The sequence below is a fragment of the Symsagittifera roscoffensis genome, chromosome 1, assembly GCF_963678635.1.
Source record: "Symsagittifera roscoffensis chromosome 1, txSymRosc1.1, whole genome shotgun sequence".
NCBI lineage: Eukaryota > Metazoa > Xenacoelomorpha > Acoela > Convolutidae > Symsagittifera > Symsagittifera roscoffensis.
The window spans coordinates 30737888-30755297 of record NC_087062.1 but is presented as its reverse complement, the minus strand read 5'-3'; the positions used below and the strand labels follow the sequence as shown (position 1 = coordinate 30755297).

Genomic DNA, 17410 nt, shown 5'->3' with positions numbered 1-17410 from the left:
GTTGGTTAAATGTCTTCAACTGAATTTCAGATATGCTTCCGTGATATTTAGATATTTATCGGACTTTGGCGTAAATTAAGGAGCATGTCTTACGATAAAGTTTGTCGTCGTTGGCGTTTGAAATTTTTTTGAATGGTACTAAAATCATCGAATTTTTCAAACCTTCCTGATAAAAACTTAATAACGCTTCTTAAGCAAAAGCTGTGTAAGAAGACTTACGGGAAGTCGGATTAATCAGCGCCTATCTTTAATATAAGGTTTCTTTTCATGTCTGGCACAAATTTTTATCCCTTATTCGCTGAGTTAAGCTCAATTTGGTTACTAGTTTTGGTCATGCTGGTGAGTACTGGTTGTCCAAAACGGCAAAAATGATCAACTTATCGCTTTAAATTGGTATGAAACAATTTTGCCATTAATACAAATTTTTAATTTGATTTGGCATTTAGTTTTGTTTCACTTACACTATTCAGGTCTACTCGAAACATTTCCTTTTTTGATTTTTAGTCATTAGAAGGCGGCGGCGAGTAGTGCAAATCAAAGATGGTTTCTTCCAAGCAATGCGACTTTTCCCCATTGGTGTGTCTGAGTGACTTCGAGAGAGAGGCTCGGAACATTCTGCCCCGTAACGCACTCAACTACTACAAGTCGGGCGCAGACGAAGAACACACCCTAGCTGACAATGTTGCAGCATTCAGAAGGTACACTAGATCAACCAGCTTTTCGATTCTGCTAATTATGTCATTCTTGGCAACATTTTCCTGCCCAACCGAGTCGAGGATTGCGGTTATTGCCTATCTCCAAGGTTGATCTTTAGACGACCAACAGTAAAATTAGTGCAGAGTTTTTTTTGTGATGAGTTCTGTCTTTGTTGTTGGTTCAGATTGCGTCTCATTCCGAGGGTGCTGCGTGACGTGGAGGGCGTGTCCCTTCAGGGTCATGCTATTCTGGGCCAAATTGTCTCCAGTCCCATATGTGTGGCCCCCACTGCCATGCAGAAAATGGCTCATGGACAGGGAGAACTTGCAACTGCAAGAGCATGCGCTAAAAAAGGTCAGTCTGAGTATATGGCCACTATCTTCGAAAACTAAAAAGTAACCATGACGCAGAGCACGTTTTTTCTCGTGATTTTAGATACCTTAACGAACGCTGATTGGGGTCAAGTGTGGTGTCGAATCGTTTACTATTTGATAAAAATGTTCAATTAGATCAAAATTTGGATTCTTAGATACCTAGTAAGTATCGGGTCAACGACCCAGCAGATTTTAAGGATGGCCCATTTTCAAAAGTTCAGTACTACTGACTGAAAAGATTGAAAACAAAGAGTAATATTTGAAGGATGTCCGAAGAAGTTGTTTTGTAATTATTGTTGTTCCGATCATTGAAAATGGGGAGGAACTTTGTATTCGGGTGTGTTTTAGTTTTTTTCTTTTCGTTTTCCACGCAAAACAGCTACCACAAATAATCATCAGACTGGGTTGAGCGATATATCATACTGAAGCCCGTTTGAACGACATTTAAAAACTTTGAAAAAGTTTTTCCGGGGTTGAGAAAAACCGGTTTGGAATTTTAATTTTTTCGTCTTAATTCGAGCGAATAAAGCAAGCAAACATTCTTACAACAGTTTAATTCGGATAAATCCAAAATTTCAGCCCTTAACTTGAGGGCAGTAAAATTAATTTTTCGAGTTTTGTAGCTCCATTTTAAGAACCAAAGACTTCAAAAAAATCGGAAAGTTTTCTGCAAAATTTTTTTTTTTGAGTTATCATTATTTTTTATTTAAGTTTTTCTACTCAATGTTCTGATAAATGTTTGTGTTTTTTTTGCCTGTATTACTATGAATGTCAAAAATGCCTAAAAAGTAGTTTTACATAAACATATTTTTATCACCCCACGCAGAAAAACTAATTTGAAAAAAAGCTTTACCTTGTAGTTTTTTAAAGACTATGGTCTGAACATTCTGTGCTACTTGCTAATAACCGGCTATTCTTGTTCTATTTTGGCGTGGGTAAGTCAAAACTCACTTTTTTCTTTAAATAACGCTTTCAACGTCACTATGACTGTTTTTATTGTTCTGACTATTTAAAAAAATGTGGAAGAACTTGTATTCGTGTTTAGTTTTTTTTGTTTTCCACCCAAAATTAAGTACCACAAATAGTCCTCGCAATGAGTTGAGTGATATGTCATATTAAAACCCATTAGATCGTGATTCGAACGACATTGAAAATTTCGAAAACGTTTTCCCTTTGGTGAGAAAAACCGGTTTGACTTTTGTCTAATTTCAAGCTAATGAGGCGAGCGTGCATGTTTCCAATAACCAGTTTATGCTCAATTTAATCCGTGAAAATTTAGTTTCTTGAGTAAAGTTAGTTTTTTGAGTTATTAGTGCCAATTTGGGAATCAAAAACTTCAAACTTCAAAAACTTTCTGCAAAAAAAATTTTTAACGATTTTTTTCGTGTTTCTACTCATTTTTCTAGAAAAACTGTTTTCCTCTTTGGCTGTTTGACTATAATTATTGAACATGGCTGATTTTGTTTTTTTTTCGTTTAGATCTTTCATTCACACCACGCAGAAAAAACTACAAATAGTTTGAAAAAAAAAATTTTTTTGTATATTTTTCAAGACTATGGTCGGAACATTCTTTTCTACTTGCGCAGTAACGATATACCCTCATTGAAGCTGGAAATGTGTTAATTATTTACTTCAGATCTGCAGTGTTTTTACTTCAGATTTCCTAAAAACATATTTTAAAACCCATACGGTTTGTTTTTTTTCCTTAAATTTCATTTGATCTTTTTGCAGAAGGAAGAAGAAATGTGCCGAAATCCGATCATAAAGTTTGTCGTACAAGATGAGCTCTTCTAGTACGAGTGCCATGTTTCTAAGCTATTACCCAGCTTGTTCGATTCTTCGAGTATTTATAAAACAACGTTTAGCGAATAAGATATATTACAACTGATTTCCAGTTTAAATCGTTGACAGGAGACTTCTATTTTGTTCAAAACAAATCTCGTTAGACCCTCGCTGTGGCATTCAAGGCCAAACATGAAGCATAAAGCTTAACATCAATAACTTAGGGTGAAAAAAATGTATAAATGATTAGCAAGCTTTTACTAATCGGAATATAGACTGTTTTCGGGTTAACAAACAGGTTAAAAAAAACTGTTGAATCACGTTTGATGTTGGTATGCAGCTGACGTGCTCAGTTTCATGAAAATTGAAATCCAACTAGTGGGTGGGTACTAATTACTACAGCTGTATGCTGTAACTAAAACTCAAATCATAGTGTGTATAGTTAAGCTCTGTCGGTTTAGTTTCCAATTTGCACACGTTATTCATAGCTGTTGTGGATACTAAATTTCCGCCAATGATTTTTCGGCTTCATTGTTGTCGACTTAAGCTCTGTCGGTTTAGTTTTGCACACGCTATTAATAAAACTTGCCGTGGATTCACTTTGGGCGTTACATGCAATTTCTTCGTTTGTTTTTTTTGATGAGTAGAAACAACGATGACAACGATTCTTCGTTGTTTCTTTGTTGTTAGTTGATTATAAATTTTGCTTGTATTTTTTTCAAATGTTTTTAAACTTTTATAGTTCAATATAAAGCAAAGAAAATTGTAATTGTTTTTCTTGAACTGCGACCAGTGAGGCTCGAATTCACGACTTTAAGATTATGAGAATTACGCGCTGCTGACTGCGCCATGGTCGCGTGCGTTATGATATAGTTCTTTGACTTTTTTTTGAGTCTGTTCTCATTATTTCGGTGATTGCACAAAAATTTAGTTTTTTTTCCCGGAACTAAAAAAACCCAAATGAGCTGTTTTCATGGGAACATCTCTTGCTTTTGTCACCCTCTTTTGCGCGACTGCGGGAAAATTTGATGTTTTAATGGGTTGATTTTTAATTGAATTTGGTTTTGAACGCGTTAGTTGATTATAAATTTTGCTTGTTTTTTTTTTCTTGTTTTTTGATATTTCGATCACCAAAACCAAGGGAACAGTCACAAAAAAGGCGTCAAACAACTTACCAACAAGGCAAATAAGCATAGCGCAATCCGAAGCGCGTAAATCTCATAATCTTATGGTCGTGAGTTCTAGTCTCATTCTGAGCAGTTAATGAAAATTATTTTTCTTTGCTTTTATCGAACTTTGAAAAAAAACATAAAAAAATTGAACAGCAAAATTTATCTTCAAATGAAGCGTTAGAATCGAGTTTTTAAATTTTTATAGTTCAATATAAAGCAAAAAAAATTGTTTTCTTGAACTGCGACTAGTGAGGCTCGGACTCACGACCTAAAGATTATGATACTTACGCGCTTCCGACTGCGCCATGGTCGTGTGCATTGTTTGTAAAGTGCTTGACGCTTTTTGTGTCTGTTCCCTTGGTTTTGGTGATCGCGCAAAAGTTCTTTTTCCCTCCCAAATTTCGGAAAACTCGAATGAACTGTTTTCTTGTGTACATCTGTATCTGTTTTTGAATTTTTTATTTCTCTTTTTGCGCTTTTTCGCAATAATCGAAAGTTTTTAATGATTTGATTTGTTATTGAAATAAAAACAATCAATTCGGTTCTAAACGCTTAAGTTAATTATAAGTTTTGCCTGTAGTTTTTCTCAAGTTTTTTGAGTTTTTTTAGTTCGATTTAATTGAAACAAAAATGTATTGCGTGAGCTGCGACCAGTGAGGCTCGAACTCACGACTTTAAGATTATGAGACTTACGCGCTGCCGACTGCTCCATGGTCGCTTGGATGGAAATAGTTCGACTCTTTTTTGTGTCTGTTTAATCAGTTTTGGTGTTCGCGCAAAAGTTCATTTTTCCTCCCAAAATTTGGAAAACTTGAATGAACTGTTTTCTTGTGAACATCTGTATCTAATTTTGCAATTTTCATTTCTCTTTTGCGCGTTTTCGCGATAATCGAATATGTTGAATGAATGGACTTGTTATTGGAATAAAAACAAACAATTCGGTTCTAATCGCTTCAGTTGATTATAAGTTTTGCCTGTGGTTTTTTCAAGTTTTTTTAAGTTTTCATAGTTCGATTTAAATGAAACAAAAATGTTTTGCGTGAACTGCGACCAGTGAGGCTCGAACTCACGACCTTAAAATTATGAGACTTACGCGCTGCCGACTGCTCCATGGTCGCTTGGATGGAAGTAGTTTGACTCTTTTTTTTGTGTCTGTTTACTCAGTTTTGGTGTTCGCGCAAAAGTTCGTTTTTCCTCCCAAATTTTGGAAAACTTGAATGAACTGTTTTCTTGTTAACATCTGTATCTAATTTTGCAATTTTTATTTCTCTTTTTGCGTTTTTTTGCGATAATCGAAAGTTTTTCATGATTTGATTTGTTATTGAAATAAAAACAAACAATTCGGTTCTAAACGCTTCAGTTGATTGTAAGTTTTGACTAGAACTCACGACTATAAGATTTTGAGATTTACGCGCTTAATTTGTTCCCATTATTTCGGTGATCGCACAAAAATTTTTAATTTTTTTCCTAAAACTAAAAACACTCAAATGAACTGTTTCTATGTGAACATCTCTTGCATTTGTCACCCTCTTTTTGCGCGACTGCGGAAAAATCTGATATTTTTAATGGGTTGATTTTTAATTGAACTAACAACAACCAATTTGGTTCTGAACGCGTTAGTTGATGATAATTTTAGCTTGTTATTTTTTCTGGTTTTTTGACATTTCATAATTCGATAAAAAAGCAAAACAAAAAGTTTTTCTTGATTTGCAAACTGTGAGGCTCGAACTCACGACCTTAAGGTTATTAGACTTACGCGCTTCCGTTTTGCGTCTTTAAGCCCTCTTTTAGCGCGTTTGCTCGACAAACCAATAATTTTAAAGAAATGAATTATTATTAAACTAACAACATTTATTTCGGTTCTAAAAGCTTTAGTTGGTTATACTTTTTGTTTGTAATTTTTCTTTTTTTTTTGTAAAATTGTATAGTTGGATATAAAGCAAGTAAAAGTTTTTTTCTTGAACTGCGACCAGTGAGGCTCGAACTCACGACCTTAAGATTATGAGACTTACGCGCTGCCGACTGCGCCATGGTCGCGTGCGTTGGTTGTGGGTTCTTCTACTCTTTTGTGTGTCTGTTACCATTATTTCGGTTATCACACTAAAATTTAGTTTTCTTTCCAAAACTAAAAACACTCAAATGAACTGTTTTCATGTGAACATCTCTTGCATTTGTCACCCTCTTTTTGCGCGACTATGGTACAATCTGATATTTTTTATAGATTGATTTTGTTGCCCTAACAAAATTTATTTCGGTTCTAAAAGCTTTAGTTGGTTATACTTTTTGTTTGTAATTTTTCTTTTTATATATAAAATTGTATAGTTGGATATATAGCAAGTAAAATTACTCTTCTTGAACTGCGACCAGTGAGGCTCGAACTCACGAACTCACGACCTTAAGATTATGAGACTTACGCGCTGCCGAGTGCGCCATGGTCGCGTGCGTTGTTTGTTGATTCTTCGACGACTCTTTTGTGTGTCTGTTATCATTGTTTCGGTGATCACAAAAAATTTAGTTTTCTTTCCACAACTAAAAACACTCAAATGAACTGTTTTCATTTGAACATCTCTTGCATTTGCCACCCTCTTTTTGCGCGACTGCGGTACAATCTGATATTTTTTTATAGATTGGTTTTAATAAACTAACAACATCTATTTCGGTTCTAAAACCTTCAGTTGGTTATACTTTTTGCTTGTAATTTTTCTTTTTTTTAAAAATTGTATAGTTGAATATAAAGCAAGTAAAACATTCTTCTTGACCTGCGACCAGTGAGGCTCGAACTCACGACCTTAAGATTACGAGACTTACGCGCTGCCGACTGCGCCATGTTCGCGTGCATTGTCTGTTGGTTCCTCGATTCTTTTGTGTGTCTGTTACCATTATTTCGGTGATCACACAAAATTTTTGTTTTCTTTCCAAAACTAAAAACGCTCAAATGAACTGTTTTCATGTGAACGTCTCTTGCATTTGCCACCCTCTTTTAGCGCGACTGCGGTACAATCTGATATTTTTTTATAGATTGGTTTTAATAAACTAACAACATTTATTTCGGTTCTAAAAGCTTCAGTTGGTTATATTTTTTATTTGTAATTTTTCATTTTTTTTGTAAATTTTTATAGTTGGATATAAAGCAAATAAAATTATTCTTCTTGAACTGCGACCAGTGAGGCGCAAACTCACGACCTTAAGATTATGACACTTACGCACTACCGACTGCGCCATGGCCGCGTGCGTTGTTTGTTGGTTCTTTTGTGTTTTTCTGTGTCTGTTACCATTATTTCGGTGATGACAAAAAAAATTAGTTTTTTTTTTCCAAAACTAAAAACATTCAAATGAACTGTTTTTGTGTGAACTGTTTTTGCATTTTTCACCCTCTTTTTTCGCGACTGCGGAAAAATCTGATATTTTTAAAGGGTTGATTTTTTATTGAACTAACAACAACCAATTTGGTTCTGAATGCGTTAGTTGATGATAATTTTTGCTTGTTTTTTTTCTTGTTTTTTGATATTTCATAATTCGATAAAAAAGCAAAGGAATAAATTTTTCTTGATTTGCAACCTGTGAGGCTTGAACTTACGACCTTAAGATTATGAGATTTACGCGCTGCTGTTTTGCGTCTGTAAGTCCTCTTTTAGTGCGTTTGCTCGATAACCCGGTAATTTTAAAGATTTGATTTATTAGTTTTATTATTAAAATAACAACATTTATTTCGGTTCTAAACGTTATTATTAAAGTAACAACATTTATTTCGGTTCCAAACGCTTCAGTTGATTATAGTTTTTGTTTGTATTTTTTCCATACTTTTTAAATTTTTATAGTTGGAAATAAAGCAAAAAATTGTTCTTTTTGAACTGCGACCAGTGAGACTCGAACTCACGACCTTGAGATCATGAGACTTACGCGCTGCCGACTGCGCCATGGTCGCGTTCTTTGTCTGTTAATTCTTTGACTCTTTTTTTGTGTCTGTTCCCATTATTTCGGTGATCGCACAAAAATTTAGTTTTTGTCCCAAAACTAAAAACACTCAAATGAACTGTTTCCATTTGAACATCTCTTGCATTTGCCACCCTCTTTTAGCGCGACTGCGGTACAATCTGATATTTTTTTATAGATTGGTTTTAATAAACTAACAACATTTATTTCGGTTCTAAAAGCTTCAGTTGGTTATATTTTTTGTTTGTAATTTTTCATTTTTTTTGTAAATTTTTATAGTTGGATATAAAGCAAATAAAATTATTCTTCTTGAACTGCGACCAGTGAGGCGCAAACTCACGACCTTAAGATTATGACACTTACGCACTACCGACTGCGCCATGGCCGCGTGCGTTGTTTGTTGGTTCTTTTGTGTTTTTCTGTGTCTGTTACCATTATTTCGGTGATGACAAAAAAAATTAGTTTTTTTTTCCAAAACTAAAAACATTCAAATGAACTGTTTTTGTGTGAACTGTTTTTGCATTTTTCACCCTCTTTTTTCGCGACTGCGGAAAAATCTGATATTTTTAAAGGGTTGATTTTTTATTGAACTAACAACAACCAATTTGGTTCTGAATGCGTTAGTTGATGATAATTTTTGCTTGTTTTTTTTCTTGTTTTTTGATATTTCATAATTCGATAAAAAAGCAAAGGAATAAATTTTTCTTGATTTGCAACCTGTGAGGCTTGAACTTACGACCTTAAGATTATGAGATTTACGCGCTGCTGTTTTGCGTCTGTAAGTCCTCTTTTAGTGCGTTTGCTCGATGATAACCCGGTAATTTTAAAGATTTGATTTATTAGTTTTATTATTAAAATAACAACATTTATTTCGGTTCTAAACGTTATTATTAAAGTAACAACATTTATTTCGGTTCCAAACGCTTCAGTTGATTATAGTTTTTGTTTGTATTTTTTCCATACTTTTTAAATTTTTATAGTTGGAAATAAAGCAAAAAATTGTTCTTTTTGAACTGCGACCAGTGAGACTCGAACTCACGACCTTGAGATCATGAGACTTACGCGCTGCCGACTGCGCCATGGTCGCGTTCTTTGTCTGTTAATTCTTTGACTCTTTTTTTGTGTCTGTTCCCATTATTTCGGTGATCGCACAAAAATTTAATTTTTGTCCCAAAACTAAAAACACTCAAATGAACTGTTTCCATTTGAACATCTCTTGCATTTGCCACCCTCTTTTTGCGCGACTGCGGTACAATCTGATATTTTTTATAGATTGATTTTAATAAACTAATAACATTTATTTCGGTTCTAAAAACTTCAGTTGGTTATATTTTTAGTTTGTAATTTTTCTTTTTTTTTGTAAAATTGTATAGTTGGATATAAAGCAAATAAAATTATTCTTTTTGAACTGCGACCAGTGAGGCTCGAACTCACGCTCTTAAGATTATGAGCCTTATGCGCTGCCTACTGCGCCATGGTCGCGTGCGTTGTTTGTTGGTTCTTCGACTCTTTTCTGTGTCTGTTACCATTGTTTCGGTGATCACACAAAATTTTTTTTTTTTTTTCCAAAACTAAAAACACTCAAATGAACTGTTTTTGTGTAAACATGTCTTGCATTTGTCACCCTTTTTTTGCGCGACTGCCGAAAAATCTGATATTTTTAATGGGTTGACTTTTTATTGAACTAACAACAACCAATTTGGTTCTGAACGCGTTAGTTGATGATAAATTTTGCGTGTTATTTTTTTCTTGTTTTTTGATATTTCATAATTCGATAAAAACGCATAGGAAAAATTTTTTCTTGACTTGTAACCTGTGAGGCTCGAACTCACGACCTTAAGATTATGAGACTTACTCGCTGCCGTTTTGCGTCTGTAAGCCCTCTTTTAGTGGGTGTGCTCGATAACCCGGCAATTTTAAAGATTTGATTTATTAATTTTTTTATTCAACTAACAAAATTTATTTCGGTTCTAAACGTTATTATTAAAGAAACAACTTTTATTACGGTTCCGAGCGCTTCAGTTGATTACAGTTTTTGTTTGTAATTTTCCATATTTTTAAAATTTTTATAGTTGGAAATACAGCAAAAAAAGAGTTCTCTTTGAACTGCGACCAGTGAGACTCGAACTCACGACCTTAAGATTATGAGTATTATGAGCTGCTGACTGCGCCATGGTCGCGTTTGTTGTCTGTTAATTCTTTGACTATTTTTTTGTGTCTGTTCCCATTATTTCGGTGTTTTGAAAGAATTGTGAGGCTCGAACTCACGACCTTAAGATTATGGGACTTACGCGCTGCCGTTTTGCGTCTGTAAGCCCTCTTTTAGTGCGTTTGCTCGATAACCCCGTAACTCTTAAGAATTGATTTATTAGTTTTATTATTCAACTAACAACATTTATTTCGGTTCTAAACGTTATTATTAAAGTAACAACCTTTATTTCGGTTCCAAACGCTTCAGTTGATTATAGTTTTTGTTTGTAATTTTTCCATATTTTTTATATTTTTTATAGTTGGATATAAAGCAAAAAAAGTGTTCTTTTTGAACTGCGACCACTGATATTCGAACTGACGACCTTAAGACTATGAGATTTACGGGCTGCCGACTGCGGCATGGTCGCGTACGTTGTCTGTTTACTCTTTGACTGTTTTGTTTGTGTCTGTTCCCATTATTTCGGTGATCGCACAAAATATTAATTTTTGTCCCAAAATTAAAAACACTCAAATGAACTGTTTCCATTTGAACATCTCTTGCATTTGCCACCCTCTTTTTGCGCGACTCGGTACAATCTGACATTCTTTATTGATAAATTTTAATAAACTAACAACATTTATTTCGGTTCTAAAAGCTTCAGTTGGTTATACTTTTTGTTTGTAATTTTTTTTTTTTGTAAAATTGAATAGTTGGATATAAAGCAAATTAAATTATTCTTCTTAAGATGCGACCAATGAGACTCGAACTCACGACCTTAAGATTATGAGACTTACGCGCTGCCGACTGCGCCATGGTCGCGTGCGTTGGTCGTTGGTTCTTCGACTCTTCTGTGTCTGTTACCATTATTTCGGTGATCACACAAAAATTTAGTTTTTTTTTCTCCAAATTTAAAAACACTCAAATGAACTGTTTTTGTGTGAACATCTCTTGCATTTGTCTTCTTCTTTTTGCAGGACTGCGATGGGTTGATTTTTTATTGAACTAACAACAACCAATTTGGTTCTGAACGCGTTAGTTGATGATAGTTTTTGCTTGTTTTTTGATATTTCATGATTCGATAAAAAAAGCAAAGGAAAAAGTTTTTCCTGATTTGCAACCTGTGAGGCTCGAACTCACGACCATGAGATTATGAGACTTACGCGCTGCCGTTTTGCGTCTGTAAGCCCTCTTTTAGTGCATTTGCTCGATAACCCTGTAATTTCAAAGATTTGACTTATTAGTTTTATTATTAAACTAACAACATTTACTTCGGTTCTAAAGGTTATTTTTAAAGTGACAACATTTATTTCGGTTCTAAACGCTTCAATTGATTATAGTTTTTGTTTGTAATTTTTCCATATTTTTTAAGGTTTTGTAATTGGAAATAAAGCAAAAAAAGTGTTCTCTTTGAACTGCGACCAGTGAGACTCGAACTCACGACCTTAAGATTATGAGACTAACGCGCTGCCGACTGCGCCATGGTCGTGTTCGTTGTCAGTTAATTCTTTGACTCTTGTTTTTGTGTCTGTTCCCATTATTTCGGTGATCGCACAAAAGTTTAATTTTTGTCCCAAAACTAAAAACACTCAAATGAACTGTTTCCATTTGAACATCTCTTGCATTTGCCACTCTCTTTTTGCGTGACTGCGGTACAATCTGATATTTTTTATAAATTTATTTTATTAAACTAACTACATTTATTTCCGTTCTAAAAACTTTAGTTGGTTATACTTTTTGTTTGTAATTTCTCTTTTTTTTATTAAATTGTTTAGTTGGATATAAAGCAAATAAAATTATTCTTCTTGAACTGCGACCAGTGAGACTCGAACTCACGACATTAAGATTATGAGACTAACGCGCTGCCGACTGCGCCATGGTCGTGTTCGTTGTCTGTTAACTCTTTGACTCTTATTTTTGTGTCTGTTCCCATTATTTCGGTGATCGCACAAAAATTTAATTTTTGTCCCAAAACTAAAAACACTCAAATGAACTGTTTCCATTTGAACATCTCTTGCATTTGCCACGCTCTTTTTGAGCGACTGCGGCACAATCTGACATCTTTTATAGATAAATTTTAATAAACTAACAACATTTATTTCGGTTCTAAAAGCTTCAGTTGGTTATACTTTTTGTTTGTAATTTTTCTTTTTTTTGTAAAATTGTATAGTTGGATATAAAGCAAATAAAATTATTCTTCTTGAACTGCGACCAGTGAGGCTCGAACTCACGACCCTAAGATTATGAGACTTACGCGCTGCCGACTGCGCCATGTTCGCGTGCGTTGTTCGTTGGTTCTTCGACTCTATTCTGTGTCTGTTACCATTATTTCGGTGATCACACAAAAATTTAGTTTTTTTTCCAAAACTAAAACACTCAAATGAGCTGTGTTTGTGTGAACATCTCTTGCATTTGTCACCATCTTTTTGCGCGACTGCGGAATAATCTGATATTTTTAATGGGTTGATTTTTTATTGAACTAACAACAACCAAATTGCTTCTGAACGCGTTAGATGATGATAAATTTTGCTTGAACATTTATTTCAGTTCTAAACGTTATTATTAAAGTAACAACCTTTATTTCGGTTCCAAACGCTTCAGTTGATTATAGTTTTTAATTGTTATTTTTCCATACTTTTAAAATTTTTATAGTTGGAAATAAAGCATAAAAAGTATTCGTTTTGAACTGCGATCAGTGAGACTCGAACTCACGACCTTAAAATTATGACACTTACGCGCTGCCGACTGCGCCATGGTCGCGTTCGTTGTCTGTTAATTCTTTGGCTTTTTTTTTGTGTCTGTTCCCATTATTTTGGTGATCGCACAAAAATTTAATTTTTGTCCCAAAACTAAAAACACTCAAATGAACTGTTTCCATTTGAACATCTCTTGCATTTGCCACCCTCTTTTTGCGCGACTGCGGTTTAATTTGACATTTTTATAGATTGATTTTAAAAAAATTAACGTCATTGATTTCGGTTCTAAAAGCTTCAGTTGGTTATACTTTTTGTTTGTAATTTCTCCTTTTTTATATATACAATTGTTTAGTTGGATATAAAGCAAGTAAAGTTTTTCTTCTTGAACTGCGACCAGTGAGGCTCAAACTCACGACCTTAAGATTACGAGACTTATGCGCTTCCGACTGCGCCATGGTCGCGTGCCTTGTCTGTTGGTTCCTCGACTCTTTTCTGTGTCTGTTACAATTATTTCGGTGATAACACAAAAATTTAGTTTTCTTTCCAAAACTAAAAACGCTCAAATGAACTGTTTTCAAGTGAACATCTCTTGCATTTGTGACCCTCTTTTTGCGCGACCGCGGTACAATCTGATATTTTTTAGAGATTGATTTTAATAAACTAACAACATTTGTTTTTGTTCTAAAAGCTTCAGGTTATACTTTTTGTTTGTAATTTTTCTCTTTTTTTTCTAAATTTTTATAGTTGGATATAAAGCAAATAAAATTATTCTTCTTGAACTGCGACCAGTGAGGCTCGAACTGACGACCTTAAGATTATGAGACTTTCGCGCTTCCGTCTGCGCCATGGTTGCGTGCGTTGTTTGTTGGATCTTCGACTATTTTAAGTTTCTTTTACTATTATTTCGGTGATCACACAAAGATTTTGTTTTCTTTCCAAAACTAAAAACGCTCAAATGAACTGTTTTCATGTGAACATCTCTTGCATTTGTCACCCTCTTTTTGCGCGACTGCGGTACAATCTGATATTTTTAATGGTTGATTTTTAATTGAACTAACAACAACCAATTTGGTTCTGAACGCGTTGGTTGATGATAAATTTTGCTTGTTATTTTTTTCTTGTTTTTTGATATTTCATAATTCGTTGAAAAAGCAAAGGAAAAAGTTTTACTTGAATTGCAACCTGTGAGGCTCGAACTCACGACCTTAAGATTATGAGACTTACGCGCTGCCGTTTTGCGTCTGTAAAACCTCTTTTAGTGTGTATGCTCGATATCCCGGTAATTTTGAAGATTTGATTTATTAGTTTTATTATCAAACTAACAACATTTATTTCGGTTCTAAACGCTTCAGTTGATTATGGTTTTTGCTTGTAATTTTTCCATAATTTTTTTAAAATTTTTGTAGTTGGAAATAAAGCAAAAAAAGTCTTCTCTTTGAACTGCGACCAGTGAGACTCGAACTCACGACCTTAAGATAACAAGACTTACGCGCTGCCGACTGCGCCATGGTCGCGTGTGTTGTTTGTTGGTTCTTCTACTCTTCTCTGTGTCTGTTACCATTATTTCGGTGATCACACAAAAATGTTGTTTTTTTTCCAAAACTAAAAACGCTCAAATGAACTCTTTTCAAGTGAACATCTCTTGCAGTTGTGACTTTCTTTTTGCGCGACTGCGGTACAATCTGATATTTTTTATAGATTGATTTTATTAAACTAACTGCAATTATTTTGGTTCTAAAAGCTTCGGTTGGTTATACTTTTTGTTTGTAATTTTTCTCTTTTTTTTTCTAAATTTTTATAGTTGGATATAAAGCAAATAAATTTATTCTTCTTGAACTGCGACCAGTGAGGCTCGAACTCACGACCTTAAGATTATGAGACTTACGCGCTGCCATCTGCGCCATGGTTGCGTGCGTTGTCTGTTGGTGCTTCTACTCTTTTCTGTGTCTGTTACCATTATTTCGGTGATCACACAAAAATGTTGTTTTTTTTCCAAAACTAAAATTGCTCAAATGAACTCTTTTCAAGTGAACATCTCTTGCAGTTGTGACTTTCTTTTTGCGCGACTGCGGTACAATCTGATATTTTTTATAGATTGATTTTATTAAAATAACTACAATTATTTTGGTTCTAAAAGCTTCGGTTGGTTATACTTTTTGTTTGTAATTTTTCTCTTTTTTTTTCTAAATTTTTATAGTTGGATATAAAGCAAATAAATTTATTCTTCTTGAACTGTGACCAGTGAGGCTCGAACTCACGACCTTAAGATTTTGAGACTTACGCGCTGCCGACTGCGACATGGTCGCGTGCGTTGGTTGTTGGTTCTTCTATTCTTTTGTGTGTCTGTTACCATTATTTCGGTTATCACACAAAATTTTAGTTTTCTTTCCAAAACTAAAAACACTCAAATGAACTGTTTTCATGTGAACATCTCTTGCATTTGTCACCCTCTTTTTGCGCGACTGCGGTACAATCTGATATTTTTTATAGATTGATTTTATTAAACTAACTACAATTATTTTGGTTCTAAAAGCTTTAGTTGTTTATAGTTTTTGTTTGTAATTTCTCTTTTTTTAATATAAAATTGCATAGTTGGATATAAAGCAAGTAAAATTTTTCTTCTTGAATTGCGACCAGTGAGGCTCGAGCTCACGACCTTAAGATTATGAGACTTACGCGCTGACGACTGCGCCATGGTCGCGTGCGTTGGTTGTGGGTTCTTCTACTCTTTTGTGTGTCTGTTACCATTATTTCGGTTATCACACTAAAATTTAGTTTTCTTTCCAAAACTAAAAACACTCAAATGAACTGTTTTCATGTGAACATCTCTTGCATTTGTCACCCTCTTTTTGCGCGACTGCGGTACAACCTGATATTTTTTGTAGATTGATTTTATTAAACTAACAACATTTATTTCGGTTCTAAAAGTTTAGTTGGTTATACTTTTTTACTTTTTGTTTGTAATTTTTCTTTTTTTATATAAAATTGTATAGTTGGATATAAAGCAAGTAAAATTTTTTTCTTGAACTGCGACCAGTGAGGCTCGAACTCACGACCTTAAGATTATGAGACTTACGCGCTGCCGACTGCGCCATGGTCGCGTGCGTTGGTTGTTGTTTCTTCTACTCTTTTTTGTGTCTGTTACCATTTTTTCGGTTATCACACAAAAATTTTGTTTTCTTTCCAAAACTAAAAACACTCAAATGAACTGTTTTCATGTAAACATTTCTTGCATTTGTCACCCTCTTTTTGCGCGACTGCGGTACAATCTGATATTTTTTATAGATTGATTTTATTAAACTAACTACAATTATTTTGGTTCTAAAAGCTTTAGTTGTTTATAGTTTTTGTTTGTAATTTCTCTTTTTTTAATATAAAATTGCATAGTTGGATATAAAGCAAGAAAATTTTTCTTCTTGAATTGCGACCAGTGAGGCTCGAGCTCACGACCTTAAGATTATGAGACTTACGCGCTGCCGACTGCGCCACGGTCGCGTGCGTTGGTTGTGGGTTCTTCTACTCTTTTGTGTGTCTGTTACCATTATTTCGGTTATCACACTAAAATTTAGTTTTCTTTCCAAAACTAAAAACACTCAAATGAACTGTTTTCATGTGAACATTTCTTGCATTTGTCACCCTCTCTTTGCGCGACTGCGGTACAATCTGATATTTTTTATAGATTGATTTTATTAAACTAACTACAATTATTTTGGTTCTAAAAGCTTTAGTTGTTTATAGTTTTTGTTTGTAATTTCTCTTTTTTTAATATAAAATTGCATAGTTGGATATAAAGCAAGTAAAATTTTTCTTCTTGAATTGCGACCAGTGAGGCTCGAGCTCACGACCTTAAGATTATGAGACTTACGCGCTGCCGACTGCGCCATGGTCGCGTGCGTTGGTTGTGGGTTCTTCTACTCTTTTATGTGTCTGTTACCATTATTTCGGTTATCACACTAAAATTTAGTTTTCTTTCCAAAACTAAAAACACTCAAATGAACTGTTTTCATGTAAACATTTCTTGCATTTGTCACCCTCTTTTTGCGCGACTGCGGTACAATCTGATATTTTTTATAGATTGATTTTATTAAACTAAGTACAATTATTTCGGTTCTAAAAGTTTAGTTGGTTATACGTTTTTACTTTTTGTTTGTAATTTTTCTTTTTTTATATAAAATTGTATAGTTGGATATAAAGCAAGTAAAATTTTTTTCTTGAACTGCGACCAGTGAGGCTCGAACTCACGACCTTAAGATTATGAGACCTACGCGCTGCCGACTGCGCCATGGTCGCGTGCGTTGGTTGTTGTTTCTTCTACTCTTTTTTGTGTCTGTTACCATTATTTCGGTTATCACACAAAAATTTTGTTTTCTTTCCGAAATTAAAAACACTAAAATGAACTGTTTTCATATGAACATCTCTTGCATTTGTCACCTTCTTTTTGCGCGACTGCGGAAAAATCTGATATTTTTAATGGGTTGATTTTTAATTGAACTAACAACAACCAATTTGGTTCTGAACGCGTTGGTTGATGATAAATTTTGCTTGTTATTTTTTTCTTGTTTTTTGATA

At 34.2% G+C, this 17410-nt stretch overlaps 1 protein-coding gene and 22 non-coding genes across 26 annotated transcripts in view; 1 reads left to right on the top strand and 22 right to left on the bottom strand.

Annotated features, from left to right (window-relative positions):
• The window catches only part of LOC134842621 (2-Hydroxyacid oxidase 1-like), a gene marked incomplete at its 3' end in the record, with an annotated part of 199554 nt that overhangs the window by 33330 nt on the left and 148814 nt on the right, over positions 1 to 17410 (top strand). For all 4 annotated transcript variants that reach the window (XM_063859072.1, XM_063859063.1, XM_063859048.1 and 1 more), the window contains 2 exon segments: positions 505 to 698; positions 881 to 1050. In XM_063859072.1, the coding sequence (XP_063715142.1) occupies positions 541 to 698; positions 881 to 1050 (328 nt within the window).
• Trnam-cau (transfer RNA methionine (anticodon CAU)) lies at positions 4670 to 4742 on the bottom strand. The gene has a single exon. It is a non-coding gene; the product is annotated as a tRNA-Met (tRNA).
• On the bottom strand, positions 5070 to 5142 carry Trnam-cau (transfer RNA methionine (anticodon CAU)). The gene has a single exon. It is a non-coding gene; the product is annotated as a tRNA-Met (tRNA).
• Positions 5989 to 6061, bottom strand: Trnam-cau (transfer RNA methionine (anticodon CAU)). The gene has a single exon. It is a non-coding gene; the product is annotated as a tRNA-Met (tRNA).
• Positions 6383 to 6463, bottom strand: Trnam-cau (transfer RNA methionine (anticodon CAU)). The gene has a single exon. It is a non-coding gene; the product is annotated as a tRNA-Met (tRNA).
• Trnat-cgu (transfer RNA threonine (anticodon CGU)) lies at positions 6785 to 6857 on the bottom strand. The gene has a single exon. It is a non-coding gene; the product is annotated as a tRNA-Thr (tRNA).
• Trnam-cau (transfer RNA methionine (anticodon CAU)) lies at positions 7877 to 7949 on the bottom strand. The gene has a single exon. It is a non-coding gene; the product is annotated as a tRNA-Met (tRNA).
• On the bottom strand, positions 8972 to 9044 carry Trnam-cau (transfer RNA methionine (anticodon CAU)). Its single transcript has one exon. It is a non-coding gene; the product is annotated as a tRNA-Met (tRNA).
• Trnam-cau (transfer RNA methionine (anticodon CAU)) lies at positions 9367 to 9439 on the bottom strand. Its single transcript has one exon. It is a non-coding gene; the product is annotated as a tRNA-Met (tRNA).
• Trnam-cau (transfer RNA methionine (anticodon CAU)) lies at positions 10895 to 10967 on the bottom strand. Its single transcript has one exon. It is a non-coding gene; the product is annotated as a tRNA-Met (tRNA).
• Trnam-cau (transfer RNA methionine (anticodon CAU)) lies at positions 11562 to 11634 on the bottom strand. Its single transcript has one exon. It is a non-coding gene; the product is annotated as a tRNA-Met (tRNA).
• Trnam-cau (transfer RNA methionine (anticodon CAU)) lies at positions 11957 to 12029 on the bottom strand. Its single transcript has one exon. It is a non-coding gene; the product is annotated as a tRNA-Met (tRNA).
• On the bottom strand, positions 12352 to 12424 carry Trnam-cau (transfer RNA methionine (anticodon CAU)). The gene has a single exon. It is a non-coding gene; the product is annotated as a tRNA-Met (tRNA).
• Trnam-cau (transfer RNA methionine (anticodon CAU)) lies at positions 12833 to 12905 on the bottom strand. Its single transcript has one exon. It is a non-coding gene; the product is annotated as a tRNA-Met (tRNA).
• On the bottom strand, positions 13230 to 13302 carry Trnat-cgu (transfer RNA threonine (anticodon CGU)). The gene has a single exon. It is a non-coding gene; the product is annotated as a tRNA-Thr (tRNA).
• Trnat-ugu (transfer RNA threonine (anticodon UGU)) lies at positions 14283 to 14355 on the bottom strand. The gene has a single exon. It is a non-coding gene; the product is annotated as a tRNA-Thr (tRNA).
• Positions 14679 to 14751, bottom strand: Trnam-cau (transfer RNA methionine (anticodon CAU)). Its single transcript has one exon. It is a non-coding gene; the product is annotated as a tRNA-Met (tRNA).
• Positions 15075 to 15147, bottom strand: Trnal-caa (transfer RNA leucine (anticodon CAA)). The gene has a single exon. It is a non-coding gene; the product is annotated as a tRNA-Leu (tRNA).
• Trnam-cau (transfer RNA methionine (anticodon CAU)) lies at positions 15470 to 15542 on the bottom strand. Its single transcript has one exon. It is a non-coding gene; the product is annotated as a tRNA-Met (tRNA).
• Trnam-cau (transfer RNA methionine (anticodon CAU)) lies at positions 15870 to 15942 on the bottom strand. The gene has a single exon. It is a non-coding gene; the product is annotated as a tRNA-Met (tRNA).
• Positions 16264 to 16336, bottom strand: Trnam-cau (transfer RNA methionine (anticodon CAU)). The gene has a single exon. It is a non-coding gene; the product is annotated as a tRNA-Met (tRNA).
• On the bottom strand, positions 16659 to 16731 carry Trnam-cau (transfer RNA methionine (anticodon CAU)). The gene has a single exon. It is a non-coding gene; the product is annotated as a tRNA-Met (tRNA).
• Positions 17059 to 17131, bottom strand: Trnam-cau (transfer RNA methionine (anticodon CAU)). The gene has a single exon. It is a non-coding gene; the product is annotated as a tRNA-Met (tRNA).